The sequence below is a fragment of the Equus asinus genome, chromosome 21 (assembly GCF_041296235.1).
Source record: "Equus asinus isolate D_3611 breed Donkey chromosome 21, EquAss-T2T_v2, whole genome shotgun sequence".
Lineage (NCBI taxonomy): Eukaryota > Metazoa > Chordata > Mammalia > Perissodactyla > Equidae > Equus > Equus asinus.
Genome location: NC_091810.1, coordinates 55,712,585 through 55,733,078, shown reverse-complemented (window position 1 = coordinate 55,733,078; position 20,494 = coordinate 55,712,585). Strand labels below are relative to the sequence as shown.

The 20,494-nt window shown below is 38.7% G+C and overlaps 1 protein-coding gene across 9 annotated transcripts in view; it reads right to left on the bottom strand.

Annotated features, from left to right (window-relative positions):
- ULK4 (unc-51 like kinase 4) overlaps positions 1 to 20,231 on the bottom strand; it is a 499,972-nt gene extending 479,741 nt beyond the window's left edge. For 5 of the 9 annotated variants that reach the window (XR_011496460.1, XR_011496461.1, XM_044754392.2 and 2 more), the window contains exons 1-4: positions 19,762 to 20,231; positions 15,675 to 15,868; positions 10,084 to 10,183; positions 7,450 to 7,589 (exon numbers count right to left, since the gene is read on the bottom strand). Coding sequence is in view for 7 of the 9 variants with exons in the window: in XM_044754392.2 (XP_044610327.2) it covers positions 7,450 to 7,589; positions 10,084 to 10,183; positions 15,675 to 15,812 (378 nt within the window). In the remaining 2 variants the exon portion in view is untranslated. The remainder of the gene's footprint in view (positions 1 to 7,449; positions 7,590 to 10,083; positions 10,184 to 15,674; positions 15,869 to 19,761) is intronic. The other 4 variants (XM_044754395.2, XM_044754396.2, XM_070492976.1 and 1 more) reach the window with 2 other exon arrangements.
- Between the last annotated feature and the right edge of the window lie 263 nt (positions 20,232 to 20,494).

The window sequence follows — 20,494 nt, the reverse complement described above, 5'->3', positions numbered from 1 at the left end:
TGCCAGTAAGCAGTGTTCTATTACTTTTATTTTTTCCTCCTGAGTCATTAAAAATATTTCTGATAATAAAGGCCATATATGACAAACCCACAGCCAACATCATACTCAACAGACAAAAACTGAAAGCCATCCCTCTGAGAACAGGAACAAGACAAGGGTGCCCACTTTCACCACTCTTATTCAACGTAGTACTGGAGGTGTTGGCCAGAGCAATTCGGCAGGAAAAAGAAATAAAAGGAATCCAAATAGGCAACGAAGACGTAAAACTCTCACTGTTTGCAGACTACATGATCTTATATATAGAAAACCCCAAAGAATCCATAGGAAAACTATTAGAAACAATCAACAGCTACAGCAAAGTTGCAGGGTATAAAATCAACATATATAAATCAGTAGCGTTTCTATATGATAACAATGAACTAACAGAAAAAGAAATCAAGAACTCAATCCCATTCACAATCGCAACAAAAAGAATAAAATACCTTGGGATAAATTTAACCAAGGAAGTGAAAGATCTATACAATGAAAACTACAAGACTTTCTTGAAAGAAATTGATGACGACATAACAAGATGGAAAGACATTCCATGCACATGGATTGGAAGAATTAAGATCGTTAAAATGTCCATACTTCCTAAAGCAATCTATAGATTCGATGCAATCACTATTAAAGTTCCAACAACATTTTTCACAGAAGTAGAACAAAGAATCCTAAAATTTATATGGAACAACAAAAGACCCTGAATAGCCAAAGGATTCCTGAGAAAAAAGAACAAAGCTGGAGGTATCACACTCCCTGATTTCAAAATATACTACAAAGCCAGAGTAACCAAAACAGCATGGTACTGGTACAAAAACAGACACACAGATCAATGGAACAGAATTGAGAGCCCAGAAGTAAACCCACACATTTATGGACAGCTAATATTCGACAAGGGAGCCAAGAGAATACGATGGAGAAAGGACAGTCTCTTCAATAAATGGTGTTGGGAAAACTGGACAGCCACATGCAAAAGAATGAAAGTAGACCATTCTCTTACACCATGCACAAAAATCAACTCAAAATGGATTAAAGACTTGAATGTAAGACCCGAAACCATGAAACTTCTAGAAGAAAACATAGGCAGTACGCGCTTCGACATTGGTCTGAGCAGCATATTTTCAAGTCCCATGCCTAGGCGGGCAAGGGAAACAAAAGAAAAAATGAACAAATGGGGCTACATCAAACTAAAAAGCTTCTGCACAGCAAAGGAAACCATCAACAAAACGAAAAGACAACCTAACAATTGAGGGGAGAAGATATTTGTAGACCATGTATCAGATAAGGGGTTAACATCCAAAATATACAAAGAACTCATACAGCTCAACAACAAAAACACCAACAATCCAATTAGAAAATGAGCAAAAGATCTGAACAGAGATTTCTCCAAAGAAGATATACGGATGGCCAACAGGCTTATGAAAAGATGCTCAACATCATTAGTTATCAGGGAAATGCAAATCAAAACTACAATGAGGTATCACCTCACTCCAGTCAGAATGGCTATAATTAACAAGACAGGAAACAACAAATGTTGGAGAGGATGTGGAGAGAAGGGAACCCTTGTTCACTGCTGGTGGGAGTGCAAACTGGCCCAGCCACTACGGAAAGCAGTATGGAGTATCCTCAGAAAATTAAGGATAGATCTACCATATAATCCAGCTATCCCACTGCTGGGTATTTATCCAAAGAACTTGAAAACACAAACGCATAAAGATACTTGCACACCTATGTTCATTGCAGCATTATACACAATAGGCAAGACATGGAAGCAACCTAGGTGCCCAAGAAGGGACGAATGGATAAAGAAGATGTGGTATTTATACACGATGGACTACTACTCAGCCACAAGAAATGATGAAATCTGGCCATTTGTGACAACGTGGATGGACCTTGAGTGTATTATGCTGAGTGAAATAAGTCAGAGGGAGAAAGTCAAATACCATATAATCTCACTCATAAGTAGAAGACAAAAACAACGACAAAAAAACACATAGCATTGGAGATTGGACTGGCGGTTACCATGGGGGAAGGAGGGGAGAGGGCAAAAGTGGTGATTAGGCTCACATGTGAGGGGATGGACTATAATTAGTTTTCCGTTGGGGAACATCATGTAAGGTACACAGAACTCGAAATATGATCTACATCCAAAAACAAATAAATAAATAAATAAGAAGAAATAACACATAAATATCTATGCACCCAACACAGGTGCACCAAAGTACATAAAGCAACTATTAACAAACCTAAAAGAATACATTAATAACAAAATAATAGTAGGGGACCTCAACACTCCACTCACATCAATGGATAGATCATCCAGACAGAAAATCAACAAGGAGACAGTGGAATTAAATGGAAAGCTAGACCAGATGGACTTAATAGACATATATAGAACCTCCATGCAAAAACAGCAGAATGCACATTCTTCTCAAGTGCACACGGAACATTGTCAAGAACAGACCATATGGTGGGAAACAAGGCAAGCCTCAATAAATTCAAGAAGATTGAAATAATAACAAGTATCTTTTCCAATCACAATGCTATAAAGCTAGAAATTAATTACAAGAAAAACCTGAGAAAAGGACAAAGATGTGGAGACTAAACAACATGCTATTGAACAAGCAATGGATCATTGAAGAAATTAAAGGAGAAATCAAAAAATATCTGGAGACAAATGAAAACGAAAACAGGGGCTGGCCCGGTGGGGCAGCAGGTAAGTTCACACGTTCTGCATTTCGGCAGCCCGTGGTTCACCGGTTTGTATCCTGGTTGCAGACATGGCACTGCTTGGCAAAAACCATGCTGTGGTAGGTGTCCCACGTATAAAGCAGAGGAAGGTGAGCATGGATGTTAGCTCAGCGCCAGTCTTCCTCAGCAAAAAGAGGAGGATTGGCAGTAGTTAGCTCAAGGCTAATCTTCCTCAAAAAAAAAAAAGAGAAATGAAAATGAAAACATACCCTACCAACTCATATGGGATACAGCAAAAGCCATATTAAGAGGGAAATTTATCACAATACAGGTTCATCTTAACAAACAAGAAAAAACCCAAATAAGCAATCTCAAACTACACCTAACTGAATTAGAAAAAGAAGAACAAAGCCCAAAGTCAGCAGAAAGAGAAAAATAATAAAAATCAGAGAAGAAATTAATGCTATTGAAATAAAAAAGGCAGTAGAAAGGATCAATGAAACAGCTGGTTCTTTGAGAAGATAAATAAAATTGACAAACCCCTAGCCAGACTTACAAAGAAAAAAAAGAGAGAAAAGCTCAGATAAATAAAATTAGAAATGAAAGAGGAGAAATAACAATGGATACCAGAGAAATGCAATAGATTATAAGAGAATACTACAAAAAACTATATGCCAACAAAATGGACAATCTAGAGGAAATAGATAAATTCTGAGACTCTTATAATCTCCCAAAGCTGAATCAAGAAGAAATAGAGAATCTGAATAGACCAATCACAAGCAAAGAGATTGAAACAGTAATCAAAAGCATCCCAAAGAATAAAAGCCCAGGACCAGATGGCTTCCATGGGGAATTCTACCAAACTTTCAGAGAGGATTTAATACCTACCCTTCTCAAGCTATTCCAAAAAATTAGGGAAGACAGAACGCTTCCCAACACATTCTACGAGGTCAACATCACTCTGATACCAAAGCCTGACAAGGACAACACAAAAAAGGAAAACTACAGGTCAGTATGGCTGATGAACATAATGCAGAAATCCTCAAGAAAGTATTAGCAACCCGAATACAGCAATGCATCAAAAAGATCATACATCATGATCAAGTGGGATTTATTCCAGGGACAAAGGGATGGTTCAACATCCACAAATCAATCAATGTGATACACCACATTAACAAAATGAGGAATAAAAACCACATGATCATATCAATAGATGCAGAGGAAGCATTTAACAAGATCCAACAGCCATTTATGATTTAAAAAACCTCAACAAAATGGGGATAGAGGGAAATTACCTCAACATAATAAAGGCCATAGATGATAAACCCACAGCCAACATCATACTAAATGGGGAAAAACTGAACGCCATCCCTCTGAGAACAGGAACAACACAAGGATGCCCACTATCACCACTCTTTCTCAACATAGTACTCAAGGTTTTGGCCAGAGCAATTACGCAAGAGAAAGGAATAAAAGGAATCCAAACGGGGAGTGAAGAAGTGAAACTCTCACTGTTTGCAGACGACATGATCTTATACATAGAAAACCCTAAAGAATCCATTGGAAAACTATTAGAAATAACTAACAACTACAGTCAAGTTGCGGGGTGCAAAATCAACTTACAAAAATCAGTTGCATTTCTGTATTCTAATAACGAACTTACAGAAAGAACTCAAGAATACAACTCGATTTACAATCGCAAAAAAAAAAAGTACCTAGGAACAAATTTAATTAAGGAGGCAAAGGACTTATACAATGAAAACTATAAGACATTACTGAAAGAAATAAATAATGACATAAAGAGATGGAAAGAGATTCCATGCACATGGATTGGAAGAATAAACATAGTTAAAATGTCCATACTACCCAAAGCAATCTACAGATTCAAAGCAATCCCAATCAGGATGCCATTGACACTCTTCACAGAAATAGAGCAAAGAATCCTAAAATTCATATGGGGCAACCAAAGGCCCTGAATTGCTAAAGCAATACTGAGAAAAAAGAACAAAGCTGGAAGTATCACAATCCCTGACTTCAAAATGTACTACAAAGCCATAGTGATCAAAACAGCATGGTACTGGTACAAAAACAGGCACACAGATCAATGGAACAGAACAGAAAGCCCAGAAATAAAACCACACATATACAGAAAGCTAATCTTTGACAAAGGTGGCAATAACATACAATGGAGAAAAGAGAGTCTCTTCAATAAATGGTGTTGGGAAAACTGGACAGCCAGTTTTGCAAAAGAATGAAAATAGACCATTATCTTTCGCCATACACAAAAATAAACTCAAAATGGATCAAAGACTTGAAGATAAGTCCTGAAACCATAAAACTCCTGGAAGATAATATAGGGAGTACACTCTTTGGCATCAAACTTAAAAAGATTTTTTTGAATACCATGCCTTCTCAGACAAGGGAAACAAAAGAAAAAGTAAACAAGTGGGAGTCCATCAGACTAAAGAGCTTCTGCAAGGAAAAAGAAACTAGGATCAAAACCAAAAGACAACCCATCAATTGAGAGAAAATCTTTGCAAATCATATATCTGATAAGGGGTTAATCTCCATAATATATAACAAACTCACACAACTGAACAACAAAAAAACAAACAACCCGATCAAAACATGCGAAGAGGTACGAACAGACATTTCCTCAAAGAAGATATACAGATGGCCAATAAACACATGAAAAGATGTTCAACATCAGTAATCATCAGGGAAATGCAAATCAAAACTACACTAAGATACCAGCTTATGCCTGTTAAAACGGCTATAATCACTAAAAGTAAAAACAGCAAATGTTGGAGAGGGTGTGGAGAGAAGCGAACCCTCATACACTGCTGGTGGGAATGCAAACTAGTGCAGCCACTATGGAAAACAGTATGGAGATTCCTCAAAAAACTAAAAATAGAACTACCATATGACCCAGCTGTCCCACTACTGAGTATCTATCCAAACAACTCGAAATCAACAATCCAAAGTAATATATGCACCCCATGTTTATCGCAGCACTATTCACAATGGCCAAGACATGGAAACTATCCAAATGCCCATTGACCGATGATTGGATAAAGATGTGGTGTATATATACATATATATATATATATATATATGTATATATACACACACACACAATGGAATACTACTCAGTCATAAAAAAAAAAGACAAATTTATCCCATTTGCAACCACATGGAAAAACCTGGAGAGAATTATACTTAGCGAAATAAGCCAGACTGAGAAGGACAAACACCAGATGATTTCACTCATATGTGGAATACAAACAAGCAAATGGACAAAGAAAATAGTTCAGTGGTTACCAGGGGAAGGGGGCTGGTGGGGTGGGGCACAGGGGGTGAAGGGGAGCACCTATGTGGTGACAGACAAAAAATAATGTACAACTGAAATTTCACAATGATGTAAACCATTATGAACTCAAATAAAAGAAATTAATTTTTTTTTAATACTTAATTTACAGAAACGGGCACCCTGCCCGAACACTGCCATCCCCAGTTCTAGAATAAAGGTTACATTACAAATGAGCCTGAATTTCCTAGATTATAAATAGTGATACTAGATCTCATTAAACAACTCCCACACAGGCTAGCACACTAAAGCCTCTGGGCAAAATTCCAGCCACTACCTGTTTTTGTACGGGTGAAAGCTAAGCATGGTTTTTACATTTCTAAATGGTTGAAAAAAACAAAAATAAGATGATATTTCTTGATACGTGAAAATTTGACATTTCAGTGTCCACAAATAAATTTTTATTGAAATAAAGCCACATTCATGCATTTACACACTGTCTATAGCTGCTTTCAGGGCTATGACCACAGTTAAGTGGTTGGAGATTTGAGGTAAGTATACAAATATTGCAAACAAGAACTTCTATCCATTATATAGAGTTTTTATGGAATTATTTTAGGTTTAATTATGTTCTCAAACAGATGGCCTACAATAATGTTGAACTAAGGAAATATTCAACTTTTCATTTCATTGTGCACACATTTACAAAGGAAAAGAAATAGCAATTCAGACTAGTAATAAGTACAATCTCTACAAATATTTACTTATAAAGATATAATAGACACCGCTGATACACAGCACACTACCTAGAAGCTTAACCTAAATAGAAAACATAATCTTCACAATCACCCTGAAATATCTATCTCCATATCACAGACAAGCAAAGTAGGGTGCAGAGAGAAAGGTTACAGGGTCACAAAGCTTCTAAATGTCAGCGTCAACTGTGACTCAGAAACTAAGCAGGTTTCACGACTCTACCACACTGAAGCACATTTAGTTACGTGTCATTAGCTTTACCAAAAATGAAGACATTTGATCCATAATATCAGGAATCATACATACAGTCAAGAATGTAATTAGCAAACTAAAATAATGGCTCATAATGGTGTACTATAATTTAAGAGCCTAGTCTTAATTTATAGATCTACTGAGCTCACCATTCACAATGTACCTCAGCAGGAATAATAATTACTCAAAGAACTCTGAAAGGAGGGAGACTTCACATTCTAAAAGCTACTTCAACAGGTAGCTAAAAAGGTAGCTAAAATATGTACTATGTTTTTTATTTTTAAAATGTTAACAAAATATCAAGATGTTCTATGTCAAAATTTTATCTAAAAATAAATAACCTTTGAGAAAGAACCACAAATTAAGACATAAGCACTTAGGAAATCAAAAGTTTCATGAATTACCTTTCCAGGAGAAATGTCACAAAAGAGAATGCCAAGTTGATGAAGATGATGTAATCCAGTAATCAGGTCAATCCCAAATTCTCTCACAACATCTTCAGGAAGGTTTTCATCCTGAGCAATAACCATTTCTAAGGAACCACCTGCAAGTTGTTTAAAATCATCCGTTTTAACCCACCAACATCACACAATGCCTCCAAGAGGTTCCATGCTGGGAGATATTGAGCATTAAAAAATGATCAAATCAGTATACCCGGACAATCTGGCAGGGGAAACACAGGTGTGAATGAACACAGTGGTCCAAGCAGCCTAACAGAAATCTGTGTCCACTCTTTGGAGCCAGCTCCAGGAGAACAACTGCTTGGTCTGGAAAAATGGTCACTAAGCAAGCAGGTGGAGTGAAGGGAGAATAACTCTGCTGCTGTGATGGCTCACTCCAGATTCCTCTGGAATTGAACAGCTGCAAAAATTAGTGATAAATACTAACCCAAACTGTGCACTTAAATCACATGATGCAAAATATAGTCACATTTACTCCTGTGCAAAAGTTAGGTCACATTCTGCAAGTACTGCACAGCAAAAAAGATGACGCCTTTCCTTAACAGGTAGAGAATCACAATCCTTAGTGTATACTCTGATGAAATAAAAGGCCAAGGGCAGACACACTGTGATTTCCATCTCTATACCCTTCCAAGTTCCCAGTCACATCACTACCACCTAAGTACCAGAAACATTTTTTTTAAGAGGGTCAAGATAAGAACAGAAGCTAAGTTCAGAGAAAGTGAAGTCTTAGCTGGCATCTGAAAGTTCAGTCAGGAATACTGTGATGAGAGTAGGAAGTATCTGGCATTTTACTTTGTTTTGGTGAATGGGGAACCACCCGAGACATAGGCATAAATAAGAATTAGGCTATGACAATGGTCAGGAGTCAGAAATAACAGCTGAAGCAAAAAGAAATACAGGAAAAGTCCCATGATCACCTCAACAGTGTGTACATCGATGGGCATAATTAAACCACAGTACCCTCCTATTGATTCAGAAAAACAAAATGCAAATCAGTTATTATTAGCCAGCACTGGTGGTCTAGTGGCTGAGATTTGGCGCTCTTACCACAGTGGCCCAGGCTGGTTTCCCAGTCAGGGAACCACACCACCCACCTGTCAGTTGTCATACTGTGGTGTCTGTGTGCTGCCGTGATGCTGAAAGCTATGCCACTGGTACTTCAAATACCAGCAGGGTCACCCATGGTGGACAGGCCTCAGCAGAGCTTCCAAACTAAAACAGACTAGGAAGAAGGACTTGGCCACCCACTTCTGAAAAAACTGGCCATGAAAACCCTATGAATAGTAGTGGAGCATTGTCTGACATAGCACGGGAAGATGAGAGGATGGCGCAAAAAGACTGGGCAGGGTTCTGCTCTGCTGTACACCGGGTCACTAGGAGTTGGAATCAACTCAATGGCACTAACAACAAAAGTTATTCCAAATAACTTCTTTAAATGATCTTTAGGTTTTATAAATTCTAAGTGTCAATATAGTAGGTAAGATTCATAAGGCTAGAAATAATTACAATGTATCTTAATATTTAATAATCTCTTACACAATCCTAGAAAGGTGTATCAAAGAGCTGTAACATGTAATCTCTAATTATTCCTAGGTGGTGGTATTTGTTGGTTCATCTTTGTGCTTCTCCGCATCGCTTAAGTTTTTATTAAGAGCATTTTTTTTTTTTTTTTAAAGATTGGCACCTGGGCTAACAACTGTTGCCAATTTTCCTTTTTTTTTCTTTTTCTTTTTTTAAAGATTGGCACCTGGGCTAACAACTGTTGCCAATCTTTTTTTTTTTTTTCTGCCTTATCTCCCCCAACCCCCCCTGTACATAGTTGTATATCTTAGTTGCAGGTCCTTCTAGTTGTGGGATGTGGGACACTGCCTCAACGTGGCCTGACGAGCGGTGCCATGTCCACGCCCAGGATCCAAACCCTCGACCGCCGCAGCGGAGCACGCAAACTTAACCACTCGGCCACGGAGCCGGCCCCAAGAGCAAGTATTTTTTTTTTTACAAAAATAAAAAGATGATCACTTTATAAACTAATAAAGCTATAGCTAGTTGACCTAAAATACTTTGAGGTTTTGGGGGGGGGGTTTGGAGAGGAAGATTGTCACTGAGCTAACATCTGTGCCAATCTTCCCCTATTTTGTATGTGGGATGCCACCACAGCATGGCTTGATGAGCACCGTGTAGGTCCATGCCTGGGATCCAAACCCACAAATGCCAGGCCACTGAAGTGGAGCGCATGACTTAACCACTTTGTTTTTATTGAATGGGAAAACTTGTTTGACAAATGAATCACTAAAGAATATTTCTAAATTTTTATGGAGGTGACTTAGTAATCTTTTATACCAAAGTAAAGTTAACTCCAAATCGAATTTTACACTGTCTTCCTCTTACCAAACATCTTTGCTCTTTATCCTTTCCTCAAATCCATCAAACAACAGAAATTCAAGTTAACACAGTCAATAGTATCAACGCTGCTTATGTTTGCAATAGAAGAAAAAAGGAAAATAACAAAACCTACACCACAGGTTTTTTCAAAACTACCAAAGATGGCCATTCGTAGCACTTACAAGCTCTTACCTGTGCAGAGTTCCACTACTAGCCAGAGATGATTGCTGGTTTCGTACCATTCATGAAAAGTTACAATATTCTTGTGTTTAATTTCATGGGTGAGACGGACCTATAAAAACACACAGCAGTCACACTGAAAAAAAAAGTTCTTAAAACCCCTGCCTCTATTAAGAAATCCCTAAATACACAATTGAGAAATGCATAAAAAAATAGTGGAATTTATTTGGTGGAATTCTATACAGACATTAAAATGATGGTTATGAAGGCTGGTGACATGGAAAAATGCTAATTTAATGTACCAAAAAACCTTGTGTAATACAGTTTTGCATATTTGTGTAAATACAACATTGCAAAAGAAATATTCATAGGAAAATGACCAGAAGGTATACATCAAAATAGCTGCTGTTATGAGTAGAATTACTGGTGTTATTCAATTCTTTCCACTCTTTTTCTCTTTTCTATTTAAGTACACACTACTTTTATAATCAAGAAAAAAGTAAGTAAAAAAAAAAACCTTTACTAAGTAAAAATAACCTAAATGCTCAATAATACGCTAACAGTTAAATAAGTTGTATATCAACTGACAAAATATTAGGCCAATGTTAAAATGTTTATTTTTAAAGTAGACCATTATTTTTCACCATACACAAAAATTAACTCAAAATGGATCAATGACTTGAAAATAAGACCTGAAACTATAAAACTCCTAGAAGAAAACATAGGCAGTATACTTTTTTTTTTTTAAAGATTTTTTTTTTCCTTTTTCTCCCCAAAGCTCCCCGGTACACAGTTGTATATTCTTCGTTGTGGGTCCTTCTAGTTGTGGCATGTGGGACGCTGCCTCAACGTGGTTTGATGAGCAGTGCCATGTCCGAGCCCAGGATTCAAACTAACGAAACACTGGGCCGCCTGCAGCAAAGTGTGCAAACTTAACCGCTGGGCCATGGGGCCAGCCCCGGCAGTACACTTTTTAACTTCAGTTTTAGAAGGATCTTTTCAAATACCATGTCTACTCGGACAAGGGAAACAAAAGGAAAAAAACAAGTGAGACTTCATTGACTAAAGAGCTTCTGCAAGGCAAAGGAAACCAGGAACAAAACGAAAAGACAACCCACCAACTGGGAGAAAATATTTGCAAATCATATATCTAACAAGGAGTTCTTCTCCAAAATATATAAAGAACTCACACAACTGAACAACAAAAAAACAAACAACCCAATCAAAACATGGGCAGAGGATATGAACAGACATTTTTCCAAAGAAGACATATAGATGGTCAATAAGCACATGAAAAGACGCTCGACATCACTAATCATCAAGGAAATGCAAATCAAAACTACAGTGAGGTATCACCTTACACCCGTTAGAATGACTATAATCACCAAGACAAAAAGTAACAAATGTTGGCGAGGTTGTAGAGAAAAGGGAACCCTCATACACTGCTGGTGGGAATGCAAACTGGTGCAGCCACTGCGGAAAACAGTATGGAGATTTCTCAAAAAATTAAAAATAGAAATACCATATGACTCAGCTACCCCACTACTGTCTATTTATCCAAAGAACTTGAAATCAACAATACAAAGAGATTTATGCACCCCTATGTTCCCTGCAGCATCATTCATAATAGCTAAGACATGGACGCAACCCAAGCACCCAATAACTGATGAATGGATAAAGAAGATGTGGTATATATATCTACCATGGAATGTTACTCAGCCATAAAAAAAAGATAGTCCCATTCGCAACAACATGGATGGACCTTGAGGGTATTATGTTAAGCGAAATAAGCCAGACAGAAAAAGACAAACACTGTTGGATTTCACTCATCTGCAGGAGATAAACTAACCATGGACAAAGAAAACAGTTCAGTGGTTACCAAAGGGGAAGGAGGTTAGGGAGTACGCATAAGGGGTAAAAGGGCACATTTATATGGTGACTGACAAATAGTAATGTACAACTGAAATTTCACAATGTTATAAACTATTATGACCTCAATACAAGAAAATAAAAAATGTTTACTTTTATAACAACATGGAAAAATAACAGTGTTATAATGTTAAGCGTAAAAGGTAAGAGACAAAATTATATAATATCATGATTAGAAAATTTAAAAAAAAAAGATCTCACAGAAAAAAAGACTAGAAAACAAACCAAACCAAAACAGTGATTGTCTTCAGGTGATAGAACAATGCTACTGCTTTTTTTCTTCTCTCCATTTTTCTATATTGTCCAAATTTTCTCTAATGATGATGTAGTGCTTTCACAATATTTAAAAGAACTCTCAAAGGATTCTACGATATTCTTTTTAAAAATATTCTTAGTGAATCCCAATATCAATTTGCCCAGATTATTAAAAGAGGAAACATTACAATGAACACACTGATCTTAAAATGTACATTTCCATTAGATCATAAGACTACTTATGCACCAAAAACAAAAGAGTGAATTCAAAACTCAATAATAAAGAGGCAAAAGCCTGAAAACCACAAAAGTGTGTGATTAACAAACCATCAACCCCAGAATTGCTGAACTACCGAAATGCTTTGGGTCCTTGTTTGCCAATTAAAAAAAAAAATCACATACAAATTCTACTGTCACTCAACACAGGCTAACAGGCCCACAATTTGCACAAATATACAGCTCCCTATTTTAAAAAGGGAATATGGTACACTCTGGGAACAACTAGATGGGCTCAGAGTGTAACACAAATAATGGAAAATGAATCCATATAACTTAGAAGACAGACGAGGAGAAAGCCAAAAATCAGAGTGACCAAGAGAGAATTTGAGGAGCACCTTGTAATAAATTCCCACTAATAAGGCCACTAGAGAATGGGGAGGACACTTGGTGAGCATGTTTAAATGGATACCCACTGATTCAGGCACAGGAAGAGGAGGTCCTGGTGAAAAAACAAAGAAGGTAGGGAAATTTCAACAGAATTCAGCCCACAGCACACCCTCCCAACACTCTCCATCATTTCATATGCCAAGTGGCTGCTCTTCCAGGCCCTGGGCCCCTCGGCTCTCTCAACCTCGCTCTCCACCCTCATCTCAACCACCTGTCTCTGACCTGTGCCATGTGATACAGGAGCCAGTCACCGTAGAGGGCTTCTGTGCACTTGAAAAGAGCTAGTCTGAACTGAAATGAGCTCTAAGTGTACAATACACACCAGAAGCTGAACACTTAATATCAAAAAAATACATATATCTCTTTAATAATTTTATACTGATTGTATGTTAAAATGATAATACATTGTATATATTGGATTAAATAAAATCTATTAATAAAATTAATTTCACCTATTTATTTTCCCTTTCTCAGTGTGACTACTCTGAACTTTAAAATTAGATTTGCAGCCTGCATTATATTTCTATTGGACAGCATTGTTGGATTTTTACCAATAACTGTATTATCTCCAAAATCTCTTTCACACACCCTAGTCCATGACCACTATTCACTCACTTTCCAGCTCACCCATTCTAGTACTCCAATTCTGGTTAAGTTCAACCCTGCACACATTCTGCATATAACCAAGTAGCTGAAGCAGACAGAAACCACGCTGACTGACCCACCTTCAATTTATGATCCCCAATCCCAAAGAGCCCCAGCCAGTCTGTCCTCCAGTGACTATTCACACCTCCTTGTTCTCAAAACACTGCCTTCCCGTCTCCAAACTGATGACTTAGCTCCTCATCTCAAAGAAACCTAATCAGAAGAGAAACTCCTTGATTTCCCAGCACTGAATCTGCACCTTACCCCACAAGCCTGTCTTCCCTCAACTGTGCACACTCCTTTCAAAAGCCAACATCTCCCCACACCCATTAAAATGGATATTAAAAAAAAAAAACAGAAAATAAGTGTTGGCAAGGATGTCGAGAAATGGGATCCCTTGCACACCGTTGGTGGGAATGTAAAATGGTACAGTTTTTGTGGAAAACAGTATGACAGTCCTCAAAAAATTAAACAGAATTACCATAGGATCCAGCAATTCCACTTTGGGGATATACCTAAAAGATTGAAAGCAGAGTCTCAAAGAAATATTTGTACACCAATGTTCATAACAGCATTACTCACAATAGACAAAAGGCAGAAGCAACCCAAGTGTCCACAGACAGGTGAATGGATAAGCAAAATGTCCTTGTACATACAATGGAATATTACTCAGTGTTAAAAAGGAAAGAAATTCTGACACAATGTTACAACATGGATGAACCTTAAGACATCATGCTAAGTGAAATAAGTAAGTCAAAAAAGGACAAATTCTATATGATTCCACTTATATGAGGGACCTTTGAGAGACAGAAAGTAGAATGGTACATGCCAGGGGCTGGAAGAGGAAGCAACGGGGAATTATCATTTAAGGTGTATAGAGTTTCAGTTTCACAAAATGAAAAGAGTTCCAGAAGATTCAGCAATCGCACTCTTGGTATCCACCCAAAAGAGTTGAAAACTTATATTCACATAAAAACCTGCACATAGATATTTATAGCAGCTTTATTCATAACTGAAAGCAATCAAGATGCTCTTCTATAAGTGAATGAATGAACAAACTGGAACAATACATGCAATGGAATATTGTTCAGCGATAAAAAGAAATGAGCCATTAAACCACAAATAGACACAGAGGAACCTTAAATGCATACTGCTAAGTGAAAGAAACCAATCTGAAAGGCTACGTACTATACGATTTCAACTATATGACATTCTGGAAAGGGCAAAATTATGGAGATAATAAAAAGATCAGTGGTTGCCACAGGTAGGGGCAAAGGGAGAAGGATGAATAAGTGGAGCATGAAAGATTTTTTAGGGCAATGAAACGACTCTGTATGGTACTATAATGGTGGACACACGTCATTACACATTTGTCCAAACCCATGGAATGTACAACACCATAAATGAGCCTTAATGTAAACTATAGACTTTGGGCAATCAGGGTGTGTTCATTAAATATAACATATGTACCAATCTGATAGGGATGTTGATAATGGGGGAGGCTATGCATGTGTGGGGGCGGAAGGTATATGGGAAATATCTGTATATTCCTCTTAATTTTGCTGTGAATCCAAAACTGCTCTAAAAAACCTTTTTTTTAAAAGAAGTTCTGGAGATGGTGATAGTTGCACAGTAAAATGAATGTACTTAATTTCACTGAACTGTACACTTAAAAATGGTTATGATGGTAAATTTTGTGTATTTTACCACAATAAAAAAAAATGTTGAAAGGAAAAAAAAGCTAGGTTTGGCCCAGGGAGCCTGGGCTATAAAGTGGCACAGCTATTTCAAACCCAAGTCATTCTCACTCAAAGTCTTTCCTTCAGAAAGCATCATAATCATATACTAAATTTAAAAGTAGATGATCTAACATAGACTACATTTTCCCTGACTCTTACAAAAAAAAATTCTAAGTTGCTGATTACTTGGGTATGTTTATTAGTCTTTATACAGAATTGCTGTCACTCTACAGACAGACAGTGGCTCAATCCAGATTGAAAATGGGGCCTTTGCTATAGTGAGTTCAATGACTTCTGTTTACATGCTGCTTACTCTACCTGATCACAGTTCTGTCTTTTGCCAGAGGGAGGGAAACAGGCTTGACTTACCCAATTGGTTATTTCAGGTCTTTTGCACTTATCAGTACAAAGAATAGCTACAAAATTGATCGTCCCCTTTCGTCGCCCTTTATAGACAACGGTCTTGCTTCCTCTGCCAATCTCCTCATACAGAATGAAGTTTTCCATCTCTGGGCTGACTTCTCACACTCGATAAAATGACAACATAATAGCATCTCTAGCTCCTAAAAAGTAAACAAAAATGACACTTAGAAATACAAGCTGATTGCATGATTAATTAGCCTAGGGTAGATATATGTAAATAAGTCTAATAATTCTATAAACTCAGAAAATTCACCTTAAAGTTTTGGACACTAGTGTCTTTCTTTTTATAAGGTAAAAAAAAGCTAAGGGAAAAATAAATAAAGCAATTTACAAGCCAATATTCAACTTCCTATCCACAAGATCTTAACAAAAATAATGAAAATGACAGCTATTTCTAACATATGTAACAAAATCAGGGAATGAATGAGATTTCAGCCAATGATACCTTTCCTATTTTCTAGTTACAGTGGAAAGCACATTGTGTCAACATCTGTATAATGATTGGGGCAATATATGCCCCACCTAAACCTCAAATTATGAGAAGCAAATGAGACAACATGTAAACATACTTTACAAACAAATATGGACTAACAGTATTTCCAAAGAGATTGCAAGAGTCAATCCAAATATTATTTGAAGTCAGGGGTCAGCAAATTACTAATTCCTGGGCCAAATCTGGCCTGCTGCCTGTTTTTGTAAATAAAGCTTAACTGGAAAATGGCCACACCCATTCATTTATCTATTGTCTAAGGCTGCTTGCAGGCTACAATGGCAGAGTTGAGTGGTCCTGACAGAGACCCTATGTCCCGCACACACTCTAAAATATTTACTATTTCACCCTTTACAGAAAAAGTTTGTCAACTCTTGTATTAAATCAAGATTTTTTTAACCAATCACTTCATCATCTAGGATATAAGCCGTTAAAAGAGTTCATTTTCTTAGTCAACAAAGTCCTCTAATTTTCACAAGTAAATAAAGATCTGATGTGGTCTTTTATGAGACTAGATTTTATGCGGAATTGAAGTAAAATAGTGGATTCAGGATCTTAACATATTCCCAGCAACATAATCAAAGTATTCACTGGACTAAAAATAGCTTTTCAATTGGCATCTCTTTGGGAAGATTATACATGCTAGACCACAGAAAACTTCCCAGAAACCATCCAAGCAGTAAGATATCCACTTTAAAAAAAGCTTACGTTTCTATATGCTATCCAGTAAGTCAGAACCTACAGTAAAATTCTTCTGAAATAGAGAAAGTAAAAGAGCAGTAAGTTAATGGGTATGGGGTTTCTCTGTGTGCAGATGAAAACGTCCTGACATTGGATAGTGCTGATGGTTGTATAACTTTGTGAATACAATAAAAATCCTTGAATTCTACATTTTAAAGGGGTGAATTTCATAGTATGTGAATGCTATCTCAATGTTTATTGAGATATAATTGACATGTAACACTGTGCAAGTTTAAGGTGTACAATGTGTCAGTTTGATACATTTATACATTGTAATATGATTACCACCACAGCACTAGTTAACTCCTCTATCACATCACATAATTATTTCTTTTTTGTGGTGAAAACATTTAAGATCTATATCTTAGCAACTTTGAAGTATATGATACATTACTGCTGACTATAATCACTATGATGTACATTAGATCTTCAGAACTCATTCATTTTTGGTGGAGGCCATACAAAAAAAGGCAGAGCCAGATTCGGCTGATGGGCAGTAGTTTGCTGACCTCCGACCTGGTATAAGGAACAAGTTATCTAAGAATCCAGGAATAATTCTAATTGATTCCATCTTCCAATGAAATCAAAACATACTGCAAAATGGGAAAATTCTACTATAAAAATGTATAGGCTAGTAATTACATTTAGTTATTTGGATTATAAACCCAGTTATCTAGAGCAAATCAGAAGAAATCAGACTACTGATGGTGAAATTTTTTAAATTCTAAGTGGAAAAGATGTGGGAGAATTTTGACTTTGAATCAATGGAAACACAAAAAATGCACAGATAGTATCTATTTCTTTCAATCAGTTTTACCAAGTTCCTTCTACATTCCTCTCCTCCCTAAAACCCATTCATTAAAAAAGAACCGGTTCTGACTCCCGACTCACTAAACTTCAGCCTTAACAGGAGAAACTGTGTGGCAAGGGGTCAACAAAATATAACATGTAATATAACAAAAATAAGATTAAATTAACCATATGTTAACACGGACAAGCTATTAAGCCAGAAAAAAAATAACGAGACCCTAATTAAATGTTCACAAATTGGCTAGATTACAATATATCAGGATAAGATGTTGAAGAAAGTTTTTATGTAAGAGGAATAAATGATTCCGTGAAAACAAAGTTTTAGACCACAGGAAAAAAAATTAAGTAAAATCTTAAAATTTTCCATTTGATTCAGCCCAGATTAGTTCCTCAGTCTTTTACTGAGTAGAGGCATCTGAGCAGACTAGCAGGTCGAAATTAACAAAATGCACCAATTATAAAGTCTGCTTAGATAAGATGGTTTATTACTTTCAGCACTTCCCCAGTCTGGGGCTCAGATTCCATGGAGTAAAATAAGAATTGGATCAGATGATCTTCTAAGTTATTTTTCAAGTTTGAAATTCCACGACTTTAAGACACTTTTTGACTCACTCCAAGGATGTTCCTCACCTTAGACTTCCCAATATGTTTTTAAAAACCTGTAACCTCTTAAATTGTAAAATAAAACACAAATACAGAAAATCCACAAAATAAATGTATAGTTTAATGAGCATGAGCGTGCATCCGGAGGGCAAATTAAAACACAGATTGCTGGGCAATCATAGTTTAATGAATTATTATAAGAGGGATGCCCTTGTAATCACCACCCAGATCAAGAATAGCTCTTTGCCAGCCACCCCATAAGCCCCTCCATGAGCCTACCGCAATCGCAACTCCTCCTACTCCCCAAAAGTAATCACTCACTGACTTTCATAGTCACCACTTCCACGCGTTTCTTTTATAGTTTTCCCACCCATGTGTGCATTCCCAGACACCACAATTCAGTCTTCCACATTTTCTAAAAGTGTGATGCATCTTTTAAGGCTCTTCTAATCTACAAGTTCACCTAGGTATTATCTGAGAAGCCAGAAGTCAGAGCAAATCACATAGGAGTAAATAAGGCTTTTAAGATCCAGGGTGCAGGGCATTCATTCGACAAACTCTGAAACAGACCACGTGACAGGAGCACTCTGGTAAAGATCAGAACCCTCCCCTCAATCATCCCAACTTTCAGATCATTAACTGCCGCACTAACAGCATGGGCAACACCTGCGAACTTGATAGAAATGCAAATTCTTGACCCCCAGCCCAGACCTATTGAGTCAGAAACTCTGAAAGTGGGGCCAGAATCTGTGCTTTAACTCACCCTCCGGATACACTCTCACCTTCAGAACCACAGGGTGGCAGGCGCTATAACAAGCACTGAACAGGTGCTCTTCCTCGCAGCACTTTAAAAACCAAACTGCAGGCTTTAAGCTTGCTCTGACCTCGAAAGTGCACTCTGAGAAGCTAGGTAAACACTCACCCCCCCCGCCCCCATCCCTATCACCCACTCCCCACTCCAAGCGGCTCGAAGCCAGCAAACTGGCGGTTTTCACTACCTCCTTGGGGCCACGGACATCAGTCTGCGAGGCTGTCTTACAACGTGAGAAGCGCCGCCGCAGTTTTAAGAGAGAAAACTCTGAATTTGGGGTTTGCATAAAGCATATCTCCTGAACCCTACAGCCTCGAATCCCCCCTGCACCCAGGCCCTAGAAGAGGTGTCTCGTGGGCCCTGAACTGAAGGCCGCAGAAAGTTGTGTGGGGTTTTTAGTTCAACACCAGCACAAAGCAGAGCCGGAAGAGAGGGGCGGACGGAGAGAGGGCGCGGGGGGCACAGGACGGTAGGAGGGTGGGTAGGTCGCGTCCCTCCAGGCCTGCAGTCTCTCTCGCGCCCGCTGAGGGAGACACAAACTCAGATTCGTGACCCGTAAAACTGCCAGTGCCCCTCACCTGGTCGTCCCGTGGGAAGAAGCCGCCGATCCACTGGACGGCTCTCGCGAGTGCGCGCGTCTCGGCCCCCACCCTCAGGACGGGTCCACTGGCCAAAGGCCAGGGGCGAAGCAATGGAGCAAGACCGGACGCGCAGAAGCAGCGACAGGCCGTGCAGCTCCAGCGCCCCTCCGCGTTTGGACTCGCCCACCCCGTCTCCAGGGCAGCACGCAGAACGCCGGAAGGAGCGCAGGCCGCTGACTGGCTGAGGAGTTTCGGTTCCTATTGGCTGGGGCCTGAAAGTGAGGCCGCTAGGACACCATCCTCAACCCAAACGGCCTCGCCCGAGCCTCAGGACCGGTCCACCGACCCTAGACCGGGGCAGGATGTGCTGGAGCGAGGCAAGATCCATCGCGTCAGCGTCCGGCCTGGCAAGTTCAGCGCCCCTCCGCGTTTGGATCCGCCCAGCCCGTCTCCAGGGCAGCACGCAGAACGCCGGAAGGAGCGCAGGCCGCTGACTGGCTGAGCAGTTTCGGCTCCTATTGGCTGGGGCCCGGAAGTGGGAGGCCGTGACGGAGCGTTCGTCCGCTCTATCTGGGCGTGGGAACTCGGATGTCAGGCGGTAGGAGGGGTTCCGTTTGGGGTGTTGTTGCATGCGTTAGGGCTGTGCAGCGCCGGCCCTCGTCATTTTTTCCCGCTCCCACCGTTTTCTTCTATCCTTTTTGTTTCTGACGCCCTCCGGAGCTCAGATGGA